The sequence below is a fragment of the Erinaceus europaeus genome, chromosome 13 (assembly GCF_950295315.1).
Source record: "Erinaceus europaeus chromosome 13, mEriEur2.1, whole genome shotgun sequence".
NCBI classification, from domain to species: Eukaryota; Metazoa; Chordata; class Mammalia; order Eulipotyphla; family Erinaceidae; genus Erinaceus; species Erinaceus europaeus.
The window spans coordinates 74,248,863-74,266,778 of record NC_080174.1 but is presented as its reverse complement, the minus strand read 5'-3'; the positions used below and the strand labels follow the sequence as shown (position 1 = coordinate 74,266,778).

The window sequence follows — 17,916 nt, the reverse complement described above, 5'->3', positions numbered from 1 at the left end:
ATAGTTATTTGCACAAGGGGATGGTCACTGCACTTCCACTGAAAGAATCAGGAGGTGGTTCCCAGGTGAAGCCAGTCCATTCAGAGATGACAAAGTAAAGAAACAAAAACAGACACTGGGACTTTCATGCAGCACTGGGGTTACCAGAAGAAACTAAGGGAGGAAGTCAGAAGTAGGGAGAGGGTCAAGTAGATTGTGCTGGGGGATCTGATACCAGCACACTGGTGTTGACAGTGGTGTGATATGGTAACACACACTTTAAAGAGTTGTGAAATTATACTCCTAGAGTACACACACACACACACCCCAATAACTAAAGAACACAAAGAGCTTGGGTTCCCCTTTTCACCTAAACACCCTAGAAACACAGATCTTAAATATTCCAGACTTCTGACTCCTTAATTAGTTGTGTTATGAGCTTTTATTTAAAAAGCACATTTAATACAAGTATAGTTTCGCAGATACAAGTTTTCACTTTGTATTCTACAAAAGTCTTTGAATATTATTCTCTTTACAAAATGGAAACTTACAAAAATACTGACAATTTAATGTTTTTATACAGTTCTTCTCTAGTTGCAGTTATTCCTCTCATTATAAAAACAATGTCTACCACAGAACTACGGTATTTTAGTCGATATTAAAAAAAATTAACTCAATGCTTTTTTAAGCAGCTAAATGGAAATAACACAGGTCGAGACACAGTTTATAATCATAGTGGATATAGCTAACATTGTTTCAGAAATATTTTACATAGTTAACTTTTAATGTTTTATACATTATTTATATAATATTTATATATAAAAATCATAGCTTGCTATAAGTTGAAATGAAAGGACGGCTTCTGTAGTAAGGATGTGCATGTGGTTGACCCATGTGGTTACACTTAGCCCTTTGAAAGGTTTGCATCCAAGATAGAAAGCATTTCTTCCTTCACCTTTCCTCAGAGGTTCAGTAGAGGGGCCCCTGTCTATTGCCTACAGTGGGGCCTTGCTTAGAAGGACACTTACGGATAGAAGATGAGGACCACTTTCTCGGAGATTTAACCCACGTGTTCTGCCCAGCAGAACCTATCAAGAACTGCCCTGGAGATCAACCCCAAGACAGTAATGCTTTACCCAGCTTAGCAGGAGCAACTGCCACAGACACCCTTGGGAGCTCCATTATCTTAGACGGACAGTCTTTTTTGGACATGAGACAATCTGCTACTCTAGCCCATTCATGACTCTTGAGTGGCCAGAAGGTTGGTTCAGTTTTCATTCTTGCCTCTTCACTTCACCCATCTCCAGTATGGAAGGCTGCTCTCTATCAGCCAGCAGCAGACCACACCTTTGCTCATCTCCAGAACCTCACAAGAAATCCCAGTGGCTGCACAGCAAGGACTTCAAGGAAGAAAAGGAGTAAACAAAAGCTAAGCATTACTAAGAGTGCGCAAGTGCCCGGGTGATTGGTGTACACCGCACCAATATCCTGCAGCTGACATTTCAACCTCACAGGAGGATGCATCCAAAGGAGACAACTGAGGGCCTGGACCTTCCACCTCTTCTCAAATTGTGCTATTTGTGAAATTCACTCATCCACAAAGAGTCTCCTAGTCACTAAAAGTGAGGAACTATGGTTGCTGACCCCAAGAGTTGGGGAGGAGAGTGATAAGGCCTTAGGTCTGGGAATTTGTACTCAGGATCTGATCACATGACTGAGCAAACTTGCTCTTTTCATTACTTTGAGAAACGAACAGAGAGGACATCCTGAACCACAAGTCAGTAGAGAACAGAGTGGTATGGACTGAGATACAAGAGGGGAGCCTCCTGTCTGCATCAAGGCAATTTTCTTGATTCAGTGCTATTTCTGGCATTGTGTGCAACAGTGTGAATTTGAATTGTTCTCACAGGCCTGGGATTCCTCAGGTCACAAGGTGACCAGCAGACTCGACTCAAATCATTCTTAGTGTTTGTTCCAGAACAAGCCCGTGTTCACTAGAACATGAACACTTAAACCAATTGCACATCCAGGATTCCGGCACTTGGTGTTAGTTTGCTGTTGTTTCCATATAGGTGAACACTACCTATTTTGGAAGGCCACAATATAAGACTTTTTCTTTTCTTTTCTTTTTTTTCCTTAAAAAAAAAAATCAGTCGGGCAAAAAAAAGTTTTTCCCTACATTCTACTGTCTGATGAGATTGGAGAGCAGCAAGAAGTTGCTGTCAGCAGTCATTTTACAAGAACAGCTTTCGAGGTGTGTGGCAACTACACCATATTGTGGTGATTGTTCCTGTCAATAATGTCCACGGGGGAGAGGAGTTCCCTCCTGATTGCAGGGGGTGGCAGGGACAGTGTCGTCTTGGTCTTGAAGAGGTCAGACACGAAGAAAACCTAGAAGCACAAATCAGAGATCCAAATCAGTAATTGACATCTGAGATCTGGGGATGTAGTATAGATTTTAGGAAAAGGTGTGTGTGTTGGGGAGGGGAAGCTGGGGTAGGAGTTTAGGGGGCCTCAAAGCCACAGATCTTTGAGTGGGTCAGGCCCAGAGACCACATAGTCCAATCTTTGTTGTACAGATAAGGAAACTGAGGCCCAGAAAGGCAGTGGCATGCTCTAAGTTGCACAAACATGGTAGGTACAAGTCAGTTCTCTGTGTTCCCAGTCTAGTGTCTGAGATCTGCAAAATCCCCACTTTTTTTTTTTTCTCAAGGCAAAGAACAAGACATGGAAGATTAAGTTCCTAAACAAAAGACACAAGTCATAATTAGTCACGGTTATTATGCTATGATACTTTCCCTTTCCTCACAAAGGAATTCAGGGTGTAACCAAAAAAAATCAACTAATAGAAACTCCTATCAGCAGAAGTTGGGAGAAAGGAAGCAGTTGTGACTACTTTTTCCTGAAAATTCAGTGATACCAACAATTTGTTAGGGGTGAGGGAGGGTTAAGAAGCCAGGATCTGCTGAGGTACTCAGCAGCTCGTCAGCAAGAAAGGTCAAGGAAAACTCTATCACATATTCCAAGGCTCTTCCTTCTACTCAGCACGTGATCTCACTAAGTCCCTCTCAGAATCATCGAGAAACATTTACTGAACACTCACTTGTAAGAATAAGGATGGCTTTGGCATAAGGATCCAGGTTCGAGCCCGTGGCTCCCCATCTGCAAGGGAGTCGCTTCACAAGCAGTGAAGCAGGTCTGCAGGTGTCTATCTTTCTCTCCCCCTCTCTGTCTTCCCCTCCTCTCTCCATTTCTCTCTGTCCTATCCAACAACAACAGCTATGACAACAATAACAACTACAACAAGCACAACAACAAGGGCAACAAAATGGGAAAAATAGCCTCCAGGAGCAGTGGATTCATAGTGCAGGCACCACCCCAGCACTAACCCTGGAGACAAAAAAAAAAAAAAAAAAAAAAAAAGAATAAGGATGGTTAAGGCACAGCTCTTGTCTCGATTACTTTATGATGAAAGATTTGAAAACCTGATGCGTTATAACGAAATAAGAATGTATGTATGCTTCGTGTGCTTTGCATTCGATGGCACAATGTCAGCCATTTAGCAACAGGAGTTTGTATTCAGTAACTATAAGCAACAGCTATCAGTCATGTACTTTAATAACAAACACACGGCTGGGTTTCCAGAGGGGGAGTAAAACATGATCAAAGTTCCTTCGTCTAACAGCTTTCTGGCTGTAAAGGTCTTTGTCCACAGATGGGTGATGCACTCATGAGTGATAACGGTGCCTAACTTCATTCTAGACATGTGGTGAGCAACAAAAGGAAGTCCTCAATAAGACCTCCCACCACAAGACTTGAGCAGCCCGGCTTTAACCAGGTAAGGGCATGGGCTATTTGTGGTGTTGTTCCTTCTGCAGTAATACAGAAATCAACACAGTGGTACCACCACGCACCACCACCCCTCAAAAAAAAAAATGACAGCAAAAAATTGGTGGTGCTGGCTACCCTGACCCTAAGAAAGCAGGTGACCAGAAGAAAAAAGTGAAATCCAGACTTACTAGTTTCTATAAAGCCCTTTGTGTCTTATTTTTTAAAGATTTTATTTATTTATTAATGAGATAGGTAGGAGGAGAGAGAAAGAGAGAAAGAGAGAGAGAGAGAGCGAGCCAGATATCACTCTGGTACATATGCTACTGATGCTTTATCCACTGTGTCACCACTCAAAGGGGGACCACCCTTTGTGCCTTTTGAATTGTATACCATATTGTATTGTATACTCAAAACATTTGTAATTACTATTGTTTGTATAAAAGAGAAAATTAAGCATGGTCTAGGAGGTGGCACAGTGGATAAAGCATTGGACTCAAGCATGAAAGCCCCAAATTCAATCCCCAGCAACACACATACCAGAGTGATATCTGGTTCTTTCTCTCTCCTCTTCCAATCTTTCTCATCAATCAATAAATAATGTTTCACAAGAAAGTGAAACATTACCCATGAAAGGTAATACTTTAGTATATTCATAGTTTGAAGTGCTACTCATACACATTTTCAAAGAAACAAAAATACGATATATATATATATTTTTTGTCTTTCTCATTTTTAAGGTGGTATAAGCAGTGAGCACTGCAGAACAGAGATGGCTATCTCCTTGACAAGAGATGTATCCCTAGTCCTGCCAAGAGGTTCTAGGTTCTCCTACTTGGAGAACCTAGAACCTATCTTTACCAGCAGTGGGCCCTAGAACCTATCTTTACCAGCAGTGGGCCCTATAAAAGGAACCATCAGTGTGCATGATGAAAGGTAAATGCGGAGATCCTTAAACTTGTTTACAATGTGTCTGACAGGTAAAGAGTCTGGTCTTCATCTCTCACTGGAAGGAAATTTCCTTCCTCTTCCTCCTCCATCTTATCTGAGGGCAATCCCCCACTCCCATGAAGATCCACCCATCAAGAGTCCCACGCTACCTTCACCGGCTGTCTTGTTTCCCAATTCAATTTCTAAAGTTCAAAGACATTAAACATTGGGGTTGCTGTTTCCCAACTACAAGGTAGGAGTAACAGGAAGGCCAGAGGCAATAAAGCACTGGAGAAGATCTAACCCTGAGTCTAGTGTAGAGCTCAATAAAAAGGTGCTCTTTCCTGTAACAAGCCAGGCAGCACAGCAACGAGAGGGCCTAGAGCAGGTCATGGCTTCTCATGCTACTAAAACTTAGCTTGCCAGCTTTATATCCTACATGGAGGCTTCTCCTATTCTACAATACCCACAGCACTTAGCATTCAGTGTTATACACAACAGGGACTCGAGCATTGTTAGTTGAAATTCCAAAATTGTCCTTCTACTGTAAGCAAATATTCTGGTCTTGGAATATTGGTTCTCATAAGCCCTACAAGCTTCAGGGAATACACACACACACACGCACACGCACAGGCACACGCACACGCACACAGACAAATGGCAAGATGAGAGGTTGAGGTGGGTCTAGCAGAAGCCCCCCGTAAGCTGACTTTTGATTTTAGTATGGCTTGAGGTAACAGAAATCCTTTCTTTTTTTTTTTTTTTTTGGATATTGAAACACAATCCTGTAAAGATTCAAATAGGCTCGGTCTTCCTCATGGTGAAATAGTAGAACTCAAAAAGGAATACCTTTTCGAATACCTCTTGATTTGAAGCTATTCATCTAATGCAGAAGATAATCTTCTCCACAAAAGAAAACACAGAGGTCCAGACTGGAAAGAGTCCATACAAATTAGGTAACTGCCCTAGGTCTATAGAACAAACCTACTCCTAGCCCACAATTCCACTCCACCACCTCTATAGACTATAGTTCTGTTCTCAACACTTTGAAAAGCTAGTTGTTTTTTGTTTAAGCCAGAGCAATGCTCAGTTCTGGCTTAAGGGGGAGGGGGGGAAGGGGTATTGGCCCTGGAGCTTTAGAGTCTCAGGTATGAAAGGTTTTTTGTTTGTTTTTGTTATTTTGCATAATTACTATGTTATCTACCCAACTAGTTCTCCTTTGTCTTCACTGGATAGTTGTAGTTCAGGATTCATTTGCTCCTAGATTTTGCAACAGTGTTCTGACTTGGACTATTGTCTTAAGAGTTTTCTGGGGTTTTTTTGCAGGAAGCATAACACAAACTTGGCGATTGGCAATTATTTGGTATGCCTTTTGATCTTAGAAAATTCAGGTCTTCTGAATCCCCCATCCTCATTTTAATGGAAATCCACAATCTTAATGCAAGTCTTTTTGACACATTGCTTCCCAGCTTCTGCCAAGACATTATTTACCAGGGCCAAGATAAGGATAAGGTATGGATTCCTTAATGTGCCACGGAGACTTCTCAAACTCTGGCAATCTCCTCTCCAACCTCACCAATTCTTGGCCCCAGCCATCGCAGGCTCCTAAAAGTACCATACTCTTGTACTCCTCTTGTACTCCTATTCCTTTTCACATGTTGTCCCTTTTACCTAATACAGCAGTTCTAACATTAGCCAACTCCTACTTATCTTATAATGCTCCCCCTGTTTGGGGGGGGGGGGGTGCTTCCTAAAGCCCAATGACCTCTTTGCCTGGGTTAGAGGCCGCATTCTCTGTGCTTCTTTCACACCCTGTCTCCTGTGGCATAACCTTTGTATTATAGTTGTCTGTTTACCTGGCTCTCTCCCTCCATCCTCTGCTTGCTGAGATAGTATTTATTGCTTAGCATGCCCTTTCATCCAGCAGTGTGTTCAGTGTCACTCAACACAAAGTCACCCCTCTCCCTCTGTCTCCTGTGTGGAGAGAGAAGAAAGAAGGGATGAAACTAGGGGACAAAAAAAGAAAGACAAGGAGAATACAAGTGATTATGATAAAGACCATGTCTGGATACACAAGAGAAATAGGATATACATTTAAAATCCTATCGTTTGGGCCCTGTACAATAGCTCAGATGAATAGTGTGGGGCTTTGCCATGTACGTAACCAAGATTAGAGCCTAGCTCCCAGTGCACAGCCAAGAAGCTTTGGTGCCATGGCCTCTTTCACTCTCTAACTCTCTACCCCTTTCTTAAAAAGGAGGGATAGGGGAGTTGAGCGGTAGCACAGAGGGTTAAGCACAGGTGGTACAAAGCACAAGGACCAGAGTAAGGATCCTGGTTCGAGCCCCCAGCTCCCCACCTACAGGGGAGTCGCTTCACAAGCCGTGAAACAGGTCTGCAGGTGTCTATCTTTCTCTCCCCCTCTCTGTCTTCCCCTCCTGTCTCCATTTCTCTCTGTCCTAACAACGATGACGACATCAATAACAACAACAATAATAACTACAACAATAAAAAACAACAAGGGCAACAAAAGGGAAAATAAATAAATAAATAAACTTAAAAAGGAGGCATAGGAGGAGGTATAAAGAAAAAAAATTAAACCCCATATTTTCTAAGGCTATGTGGTTTTGGAGTGTGGAGGTGGGGTGGTAGTGATGGTGATGGTGAATCAACACGATCAGAAAATGATTCTTCTGGAACTTTGTTGCTGGCATCCATCACCTCAAGAGATACTAGTGTTCTCCCCCACCCCCTACCCCCATTCCCTATACACACAGCCTGTCCTATCTAGAGCTTATCCATAACCACGCTGACCATTCATAAAAAGTCTGGTCAGTAGCCAGCTTTCTATTCTCACTGCTGCAAATGGCTCAGCCAGCAGATTCAGAGGGTTATTCGTTCAAGGGAAAATTATGACAATAAAATTGTCCTGGGCTAGTTTCTTGTGTCCCAGAGTGTTTCAACTCCTGAGAGTGTTAAAATGAACTTCTTTGAAGATAAGAATCATAGTCTTATACATGCAGATTTTTATAATCCCCTGTTCAGCTTATAAACAGAGAAGTGGACAGGGGTAGATAGCATGATGGTTATGCAAACAGACTCTCATGCCTGAGGTTCCAAAGTCACAGGTTCAATCCCCCACACCACCATAAGCCAGAGCTGAGCAGTGCTCTGGTAATAAATAAATAAATAAATAAATAATAAAAATCAGCAGAATCTTAGAACCAGAAGAAAACAAGAGTTGTCTATTCTCAAAGAGTAAACCTCACTCATACCATCTGTCAGAACGAAGTGGGTGCTTTTATAAAAAGCAGATTGCTGGAACCACTCTAGACCTCCTGGTCTCTACTGACATTTGTTAGGCAAACCAAAGTCTGGAGAACTGTTAAGGCTCTGTAAATGAACACATGAGCTCCTAGCTCTATCATTTAATGCTTATCCAGCCGAGATAGTTTGTAACCTCTTTGAGAACACTGGGCATCGAGAAACCATCTCAAGAGGTCTCACCTCCATTTACTCTTTGGTGCCCATATCTGGAGCCCTTAACATAGGATTTTCAGTCACTCTATTGTAGGACTAGGCATAGGATATAAATCCTGTGTCACAGTTCCCCTTTTTAGATCATCATCTAAGTCATGACGATAAAATAAACTCAGACTCCAATAATGTAGTTCTCAGTAAAGCTAGACTACTCATCCTGTGAGTATAGACAGTATGTGCTACACCTTAGGTGTGTATGTGTGGCCCATGCCATGGAATGGATGGGACAATTCCCAACAGAGATGGAAGAAGAGTTGCCAATTCATAGCTTAGACCAAGCATGTTTGGAGTTTACTGTTCATTTTAGTCCTCTGAAACAGAATCAAGGGAGTGAGGCTCTGTCCCTAGTCTGCTAACTGGGTATCCTGGGACATGGGGCAGCCTCAGTCTACACCCAAGCTTCCTGTAGATGGGGTTGTCACCATTGAACTCTTCTTCACATTAGCAATCTTGTCGGTCCTCTTCCCAAGGTCAGCTCACTGGGACAGAGACAAAGAAAACCCTAGCCCTGCCCTGCATCCTGGAGGAAGATAGCAGCACACAAAAGAGTGACCACTAGCTGTGCCACACCCCCCAGGAGAGGAAAACCAGGAAAGACTCTGCTGTGTGTTTATGAAATTCACGGGCAGCTGCTTCCTCTGCTGAACCCACAGCAATGGCGGGTCTGGCCCTGTCCTGACCCCTCCCAGGGTCCCGCAATTTGCCATCTGTTGGAGGGTCAGGGAGGAGGTGACCAGATAGGCAAGTTGTCACCAGACAGGAAATGAATCCATGTCTGTCCCTTCATTCAAGTCCCAGGTTACTCCAGGGGGGTGGGTAGGGTGAGCCCAGCTGTAGTGTTCACATCTGGCAGGGGTGCTGTGTGTGTGTGGGCAGGAGGGGAAAAGAGGGTCAGCATATGCTTGTGTTTGTGTTGGCCCTCACACTGTGTGCGTGTGTGTGTGTGTGTGTGTGTGTGTGTTTCTGACTGCTGGAGAGATAGAGAGAAGGGGAAAGGAGAGATAAATGACTCTGTGGGTACAACTGTTTTTCTCCATATGCCTCTGGGTCTTCCTGGGCTCTGGCTCTATTCCTTCAGCTGCTGTCTCTTCATCCATATGTGTGAGGATAGACACCAATGTGTAGGCCTTTCTGACTCTCCCTACTCACATCCTCAACTCGAGTCCAAGACATCCTGTAGGTTTTCTGTCTGCTCTGGGTTCCATAGTCTTTCCTCTCTGGAAAGGGTTCAACCAGTGAAACGGAGGTAGAGGAAACTGAACCAGCTCCTGTCTGGCAAGTAATTTTTTTTTTTGTCTAGACAAGTCTGCTTGCTGTGACAAGACCTACCCTCTGCAACCTGAGTAAAACTGGTTGGCTGGTGTTGCTCAAGGCTCTGCAGTGACTCAGCTAACATTCTGGAGTGATGTACTGTACCCACTGAGAACTTAACGATCCCCCCAGTAGTCACTTGTGGGAGTACTGCAGGGAGATAGACTCCATCTGAGAAGGCAAGACCAGTTCTGTAACGTCAGCAGCACCAGAGAAATCACTGTGGGAGAAGGTCATGGATGGAGCTAAAGGCCTTTGCTATCAATCCACAGATGAGGAAACTAGGCTCAAAGGGGAAGTGTCTTGCCTGAGGTCATAAGCTAATTCATCATGCATTCTTTAACCAATGCTTATCAAGCATCCATTGTGTCAGTCACTCTATCAGGCATGAGAATAACATCAGAAATTTAATTCACTGATTCTGCTATTAATATATACAATCTAGTTGGAGACACAGATACATGAGAAGGTAGTTATGACAAGAATGGGCTAAATGCCACAGCAGGAAGGATGTGTAGAGGGCCATAGAGGCTATAAGAAAATCAGACCATGTAATGGCGGGGAGGTGGCTAGAGGAGGTTGAGACCCCAGGTTGGATCCCAGTGTGGCATATGACTAACCAACCAATGTTCTGGTTCTCTTGTAAAATAATAATCAAAGTTTAAAAAAGAAAGGCAAGCAAGGATACCTCCAGAGTAAACAGAGGTGAATGTAACAGATTAAGTAATGTCCCCTTCACAGATGTCTATGTATTAACCCCCAAAACCTCCCACATGGATTACTCAAGTGGGTCCAATACAATCACAGGTGTTTCTATGGGAGCCAAGATGACTAGGAGTCCCAGAAAGAGTTGTAGCCATGGAAGCAGAGGTCAGATAGAATGAGTAAAGAAATAATAAACAAAAGTAATGGAGCCGGGTGGTGGCACACCTGGTTGAGCACATGTGTTACAATGTGCAAGGACCCAGGTTCAAGCCTCCAGTCCCCACTTGCAGAAAGAAAGCTTCATGAGTGGTGAAGCAGGTCTTCAAATGTTTCTTTCTTTCTCTCTCTTTGCTTCCAGGATCATCTCTGGGGTTCAGTGTCAGCACTACGAATCCACTGCTCCTGGAAGCCACTCCCTCCCCATTTTATTGGACAGGACAGAGAGAAATTGAGAGAGGAGGAGGAGGTAGAGGGGGAAGGAGAGTGACACCTGCACACCTACTTCAACACTTGTGAAATCCGCCCCCACCCCTGCAAGTGGGGAACCTGGGGCTTGAACCGAGATCCTTGTGTGGGTCCATGTGTTTCTTACTATGTGTGTGTCAACCTGGTGCACCACCATCCAGACCCCTCTCTCCCGCTCTATCATCTCCTTCCTCTTGATTTCTGGCTGCCTCTATCCAACAATAAATAAAAATAATTTGATGGATCAAAAGAGTATTACACTGCTGGCTCTGAAGATAGAGGAAGGCCAAGACATGCCAGCAGCCTCTAGAAGCTGCGAAAATCAGTCCAGCAGATTCTCCCTAGAACCTCCAGAAGGAAATCAACCCTCCTGACATTCAGATTTTAGCAGATAAGATTCATTTCAATGTTTTTTCTTTAGTGATCTCAAGGGTCATGGGACACAACAGATAAAGCCTTGAACTCTGAAGCATGAGGTCCTAAGTTCTGATCCCTGGCACCACATGTGCCAGAGTGATGTTCTGGTTCTCCTATCTCCTTTTCTCAAATTTTTATTTTTGCTCAGAATGGACACATAACTCAAAAAAAAACAAACACTTTAAGTAAATAAATCTGTATTTTGAGTCACTAAATAGGTGATAATTTGTTACACACACAGCAATGAGGCAAAGGTGACACAGAGGGTTCCAACAGAGATGGAGTGAAACTAGAAGTGTTCATCATGAAAAGGACCATCTAAAATGATCACCGAAAGTGCTAGAAGCCTAGCATGCCAGGAGCTGAGGGGAGAAGGACACAAAGCCCTTAAAAGAAGCTGTGAGCAGGTCAGCAAGATGGCTCACTTGGGAGGACAGCTCTAATGTGAATGTGTGCACCACCCAGGTTCAAGCTGCCAGTCCCCACCACACTGGGGGAAGCTTCAGTTTAGTAGTGTTTGTCAATTCTTTCTTTATATCTGTCTGTCTGTCTGTCTGTCTATCTATCTATCCATCTATCCATCTATCTACCTATCCATCCATCCATCCATCCATCCATCCATCCACCCATCATCTATCTGTCTGTCTGTCTGTCCATCCACCTGTCTATCTGAAAAAGGCATCCAGGAGTAGTAAATCCTTGATAACAATAACAATAACAAAACAAAGCATGGTCTTGCAGCCTGGGCTCTGTGGATTGCAAGGAATCAGCTCTCTCTGTCCATAGAGGTTGAGCTTGGTGAGCCTGGGGGCTTGGGGTTATCTGGCAGAGTGAGAAATCGATTCTGAATTTCTTCTCCACCCCCTGAAAGGGGTCTTGTACTCCACTGTCCGCCTCTTCTTGGTCCTTCAGCTTTAGGTCATGCCCAGGTTTCAAAAACCATTTGTTACAGTCAGTGCTCAGGTGTGAGAAAAGATTTGGTAGGGTGGGCAACCTAGATTCTTGGAGGAAGTTGTGCTATGAGACAGAAGCAGAGTGGAGGCCACAGGACTACACCTACTAGGGAAAAGTACCTGATAACACTGCAAAATCTATAAGGCAGATGGCCATTGTCCTGCTTACAATTCCTTCTCATCAGGCCCCCAGTTTCATCTCTGGCTCAACCCAGAGCTTTGAACTATGTTTTTGTCTTTCTTACAGTCAAAACCAGAATGGCAGCTCTTAAGATGGGAAAGGACCTCTGGCCACTGTCTGTGTCCCCAGCTGAGGTTCAGAAACTATTGTGCATACTGGCTGCAGCTCCATTCGTTGGGATCTCTGATGGGGTTTAAATCAGGATTGGGAATACCAGGTCACCTGTAAAATCAAGGCCATGGCAACTTCAAGAGGAATTTGAAATTCAATAAATCTAATAGCTTTTTTTTTTTTCATAGTAACAGTAAGTGCCAATTTTTAATTTGATATTTTTGTATGGCCACTGAATGGTGTTGTAAAGATCCAAATGGTCCTTGGCAGGGGTGGGGGGGAGCAAGGGGGGTTGTCTTCACCCCTGGTTTAAATGCAGTGGGTCACTTGCTAAGTGCTGCACTTCTATGCTGATCAGATCCCAGCTCCTGCTGAGCACCAGGCAGGGTACTGGGCATTTGGAAAAAATGGTAACTAAGACTGAGTCCCTGCCCTCATCTGTTCATGGCTAAGTGGGCTCATTAGCTCTGTTCAGATCATCCTTATCTGAACTCAAAGCAATGACTGAATCAGCCCATATGGCTGAGATGGCCCTTGTGACGCCATTAAATATGCTGTCTACACTGCTGATGATTCAGGCTAGTGCTGGCTGGCCTTCAGCTACCATAACTCCCAGCTCTTTGCCACATGTGGAAAGCAAAGCTTTGGCTTCCTGTGAGCCACTGTCTACTAGCTCTGACCCTCTGACCCCGGATGACTTCAACTACCTCTATGAGGCTCAGATTCATCATCTGTAAAATGGATAGAATACAAGGAGACCAGAAGCAGAGGAATCTAGAAGGGTCTCTGTTCTAGCAGAAAGAAGGTGCTTAACAATGCTAGAAGCCAATTCCTGCCCTGTACTTCAGATCACAAGAGCCAAACAGGATAAAAGACCCCTCATTTGCCTTCTTGAAACTAAGCCCTGGTCCTGTAGGACTCCTAATTAGGCATGGCCTGTACTCTGGGATATAAAAGAGAGGAAGGCTAGACAGGATCTATCTTTCCATGTTTTTAATTGGGAATGCAGAAGACTCCAATTAGGACATTGGCACCAAGAAGGAAGCACAAGGGCAGCCCCTGCAGGTAATCATGCTGCTGAGAACAGAGCTCAGAAGGACACAGTCAGCAAAGGGTTAGCCTACATGTAAAATCCCTTCTCCTCTGTCACCTCACATTGGAAGGCCGGCCATCAGAGAACAAGCTGGTCTTTGACTGTTGCTCTCATTAATGGTTCCCTCATTTCCCCCCCTTTTGGCCTGGACATAAAAAAACAAAATAAGAAGGAGAAAAAAGAAGAGATGGAGAAAGAAGATGAAGACGAAAAAAATAATAGGTACCACTGTCAACAAAATCAATCCTTTAAGCTGGAATTTCCCATGCCAAGACTAACAAGCAGCTCAGTGCTACTTTATATGTGGTACTTAACTTTATCACCCCGACTCTCTCCCTCACTGCAAACTAGGCCCACCAAGAGCCTGGCCCACAACTCTCTCCCTCACTGCAAACTAGGCCCACCAAGATCCTTAGCCCCACCAAGAGCCTGGCCCACAACTCCAAACCATAGTGTGACTCCTATGCTTACCCTGGTTATATGAGCAAACAGATTGATGTTTTACTTGGAAGTAAGGCTTGTACCATATTCATCTTTTTTGTCTTCAAGAAAATGTCCATTTTAACTGATTTCTCTCCCCCCCATCTTTATTTATTGTATAGAGACAACCAAAACTTAAGAAGGGGGAAGTAAAGAGAGAGAAAGTGAGAGAAAGAGAGACACCTGCAGCCCTGCTTCACTACTCACAAAGCTTTCCCCATGCAGGTGGGGACCAGGAGCTGGAACTAGTATTCAGGAGCATGGTAACATCTATGCTCAACCAGGAGCATCACCACTGGCCTCCTTTTAACTGTTCTCAAGAAAGATAAGGTCAATTTACTGATCTGAGCTTTTTGTTGCCTAAGCATACATTTACTTATTGAGTTGGGATCCCTGTGAGGTCTTGGTGAGACAAGGAAAATAACGCTTGTCACACATGATCCCAGCCCCTAAGTTAAGGATCTAAAGGGAAACACACCTCAACTATTTCAATACAGAGATGCACCATCTGGGAGAAGAGTCAGGGAGGCTACTGTAAGGAGACACAAAGCTGTAGTTAGGCTTAGAAATGAGGAAAAGACAAAGGGCTGGTCTAAATCTTTCTAGCTATGACTATATTCTGAGGTTTCAGGTGGGATATAGTGAATCTTTCAGTAGGACCCAGGAAGGGATAATACTAAGGTTGGACACTCACTTAAGTTTCTGAAGAAGCCTCTCTTTGAATTTTTTTCCCCCCACTAGGATTACCTCTGAGGCTCTGTGCCTGCATGACTCCACTGCTTCTGGAATCTCTCTCTCTCTCTTCCTTTTAGATACAGGGTGAGAGACAAACAGAGAAACCACTGTTTTACCACTCATTAAGTTTCCCAACTCCAAGCAGATGCTCCCATGTGGTGATCAGGGGCTCAAACCTAGGTCCTTGCTCATGGTAATGCACATGCTTTACATATAGCGTAAGCAACCTCTTAAGAGCCAAAACACACTCTCTCTCTCTCTCTCTCTCTCTCTCTCTCATCAGATCACTGCTCAGCTCTGGCTTATGGTGGTGTGGGGAATTGAACCTGGGACTTCAGAGCCTCAGGCATGTGAGTCTCTTTGTATAACCATTATTCTATCTACCTTTTGCCCTCCAAATCTCTAAATACTTAAAGGTATGAAGAGCAGCAATTATTGAGGAGACAGGGGGCCATAAAATAGTCATTAATCTCTCCCTCACTGGGGCTCAGGAAAAAGTACCTAAAAATAGTATCCTACTTGGGAGCCGGGAGGTAGCGCAGTGGGTTAAGTGCAGGTGGCGCAAAGCACAAGGACCAGCGCAAGGATCACTGTTCAAGCCCCCGGCTCCCCACCTGCAGAAGGGTCGTTTTCACAGACAGTGAAGCAGGTCTGCAGGTGTCAATCTCTCTCTCCCCCTCTCTGTCTTCCCCTCCTCTCTCTATTTCTCTCTGTCCTATCCAACAACGACATCAATAACTACAACAATAAAACAACAAGGGCAACAAAAGGGAATAAATAAATAAATAAACATTAAAAAAAATAGTATCTTATTCATTTAGAGCAAATCAGAATGTAGCCTATCCCAAACCCATTCTCTAGAGAGCTTTGTGACTTGGTATAAAAATCCCCCAGTCTTCTTGCCCAATCAATACTGTGTTGAGGGACTGACCATGTCACCCTAACAGTCACAGGACAAGAGTAGCTTTCCCAGAAGCTGAGAAGTTACATTAAGTAGCAAGTGTCCACCAAAGCAGCATGTGAGCACTCACTCGATGATTCAGAGGACTGAGACTTGACATATGACCTGGGGCAAGATTCTTGCCCCTCTTGAACCTTGAATGTCCTCACCCATAGAGTGAGCAAGTAAGGCAGAATCTGAGATCTTTTTCATTTACAACATTCTACATGAGTCCAAGCTCTGGATATAAGGAGAAGAGGCTTGACAGGTCCTGTTGGAGTAAAGCTCACAGACTGGAAGAAAATGAGGATAATTCTCATTTTCCTGAGGGGGCTCTGGCTAGATGACTCCTTAGACACCACAAAGACAAGAGGGTTGAGAATTCCCTGGCTTTGGTCACTGAGCTGGAAACATTTAACAAGCAGGTAGTTTTGTACTCTGCTTGCATACCAACAGTAAGATGCTACTTACTATGCAGCAGGCCACCAGGGCTCCTTGAGCAAATCCTGCCAGGACATCACTGGGATGGTGCTTGTGGTCAGATACACGAGACAGTCCTGTGTAAAAGGCCATCATGATCAGGGTGAACTGCAGAAGGGGCCGGAGTAGACGGGCACCTCGCCAAGTGAAGCGAGCCTGCAGGTATAGCTGGAGGGAAGGAAAAAGGAAAAAAAAAACACACTAAGTGACTTGTGCATTCTAACACCAAGCCAACAAACACTACCACTTTTGCTAAATGGACCTTGCATAGCATGTTGTCGAATGAGCAGTCAACTAGGACATGCTCTCTAACCGGTTGTTTAAGTCTTGAAACCTAGTTTCTGTATAGAAAGAAAGAGGGAGGGGAGGGGAGGGGAGGGAAGGGAAGGGGAGGGGAGGGGAGGGGAGGGGAGGGGAGGGGAGGGGAGGGGAGGGGAGGGGAGGGAAAAGAAAGGAAGGGAAGGAAAGGGAAGGGAAGGGAAGGGAAGGGAAGGGAAGGGAAGGGAAGGGAAGGGAAGGGAAGGGAAAGGAAAGGAAAGGAAGGGAAGGGAAGGGAAGGGAAGGGAAAGGAAAGGAAGGGAAGGGAAGGGAAAGGAAGGGAAGGGAAGGGAAAGGAAAGGAAGGGAAAAGAAGGGGAGGAAGAACTTTTTCTAGAAAGATAAAAAAGAACACTGAGTAAGATAATACATAAGAATGGCCTTAGCAACCTGCCTCACATAAAGCAAACAATTCACAAATGTTAGTTCTCTTTTATCTTCTTCTTAACTGGAACTAATTAATGAATAGTAACCAGAATTATTATTTTTTAAAGATATTTTATTTTATTTTAGTCAGCGAGATACAGAGAGAAAGACACAAAGAGGACTACTAGAGCACTGCTCAGCTCTGGTTTATTGTGGTACTGGGGAATAGAACCTGGGAACTTGGAGCCTCAGGCCTGAAAGTCTTTTGCATAACCATTATGCTGTATCCCCAGCCCAGTAACCAGAATTATTAAAAGCTCACTTTTTTATTGACCACGACTCATTTAACATATTGGTTAATGATCACGGCTATACAATTTCTATACTACCTGCCTTTCCGTCTTCTATGGAAATAAAATGTATGCTAATGGGGGAAATTATCACAGAGTTATCTCACAGTGAGAGCTTCTGCTTCAAAAGCTCTTAGGACAAGAAACTTGCCCAAGGAAAAGTTTCTCAGTCACAATTTGGGTCTACAGATTTTTGAATGAGAATATAAGGAAACACATAAACCAACTAGACAATGCCCAAGAAGTTTCAAACAGAGGTTGACAGACACTGGACTGGGTGTGGTAGGAGAGTAACCTGGAAAAAAAAAAAAAGGGATAATAAGAACAAAAACCACCCCTGGTTTAAGCAAAGAAGTTGAAATGACGTCAACTGGGCATTGTCCCTTGGAGTTATCTTGCTACAGTTTCCGTTCTAACTCCTGGGCACAACCTATTTCCCAGGTTCCTGTGGGAACTTGGGGAATGAGGAGGAAGAGGCAACAGGACAAGGGGAACTTCCTACTACAAATCAAAGGAGAGCACTTGGAGAGGCCAGAAGAAAGAGGAAGTGAGAGGAGGGGAGATGCTGAGGGCCTAAAGATAGTTCTGTGACAGTGGTAAAGGGGGTAACTCTGCCCTTCCTGAGACAAATGGACACCTTCCTTTCGGTTCAGGAAGAAGCAGGAAAGCAGCTGATCTTGAGGAGAGAGGAGAGTGAACAATTCCACAGTCACTCTTGCCCAAGTAGGAATAGGA

The 17,916-nt window shown here is 44.0% G+C and overlaps 1 protein-coding gene across 1 annotated transcript in view; it reads right to left on the bottom strand.

The window, feature by feature from the left end:
• Positions 1-402: 402 nt before the first annotated feature.
• Positions 403-17,916, bottom strand: part of PLPP3 (phospholipid phosphatase 3) — a 104,450-nt gene continuing 86,936 nt past the window's right edge. Inside the window, exons 5-6 of the mRNA XM_007518024.2 lie at positions 16,140-16,316; positions 403-2,370 (exon numbers count right to left, since the gene is read on the bottom strand). Coding sequence (XP_007518086.1) covers positions 2,245-2,370; positions 16,140-16,316 — 303 coding nt within the window. The 3' untranslated portion in view covers positions 403-2,244. The remainder of the gene's footprint in view (positions 2,371-16,139; positions 16,317-17,916) is intronic.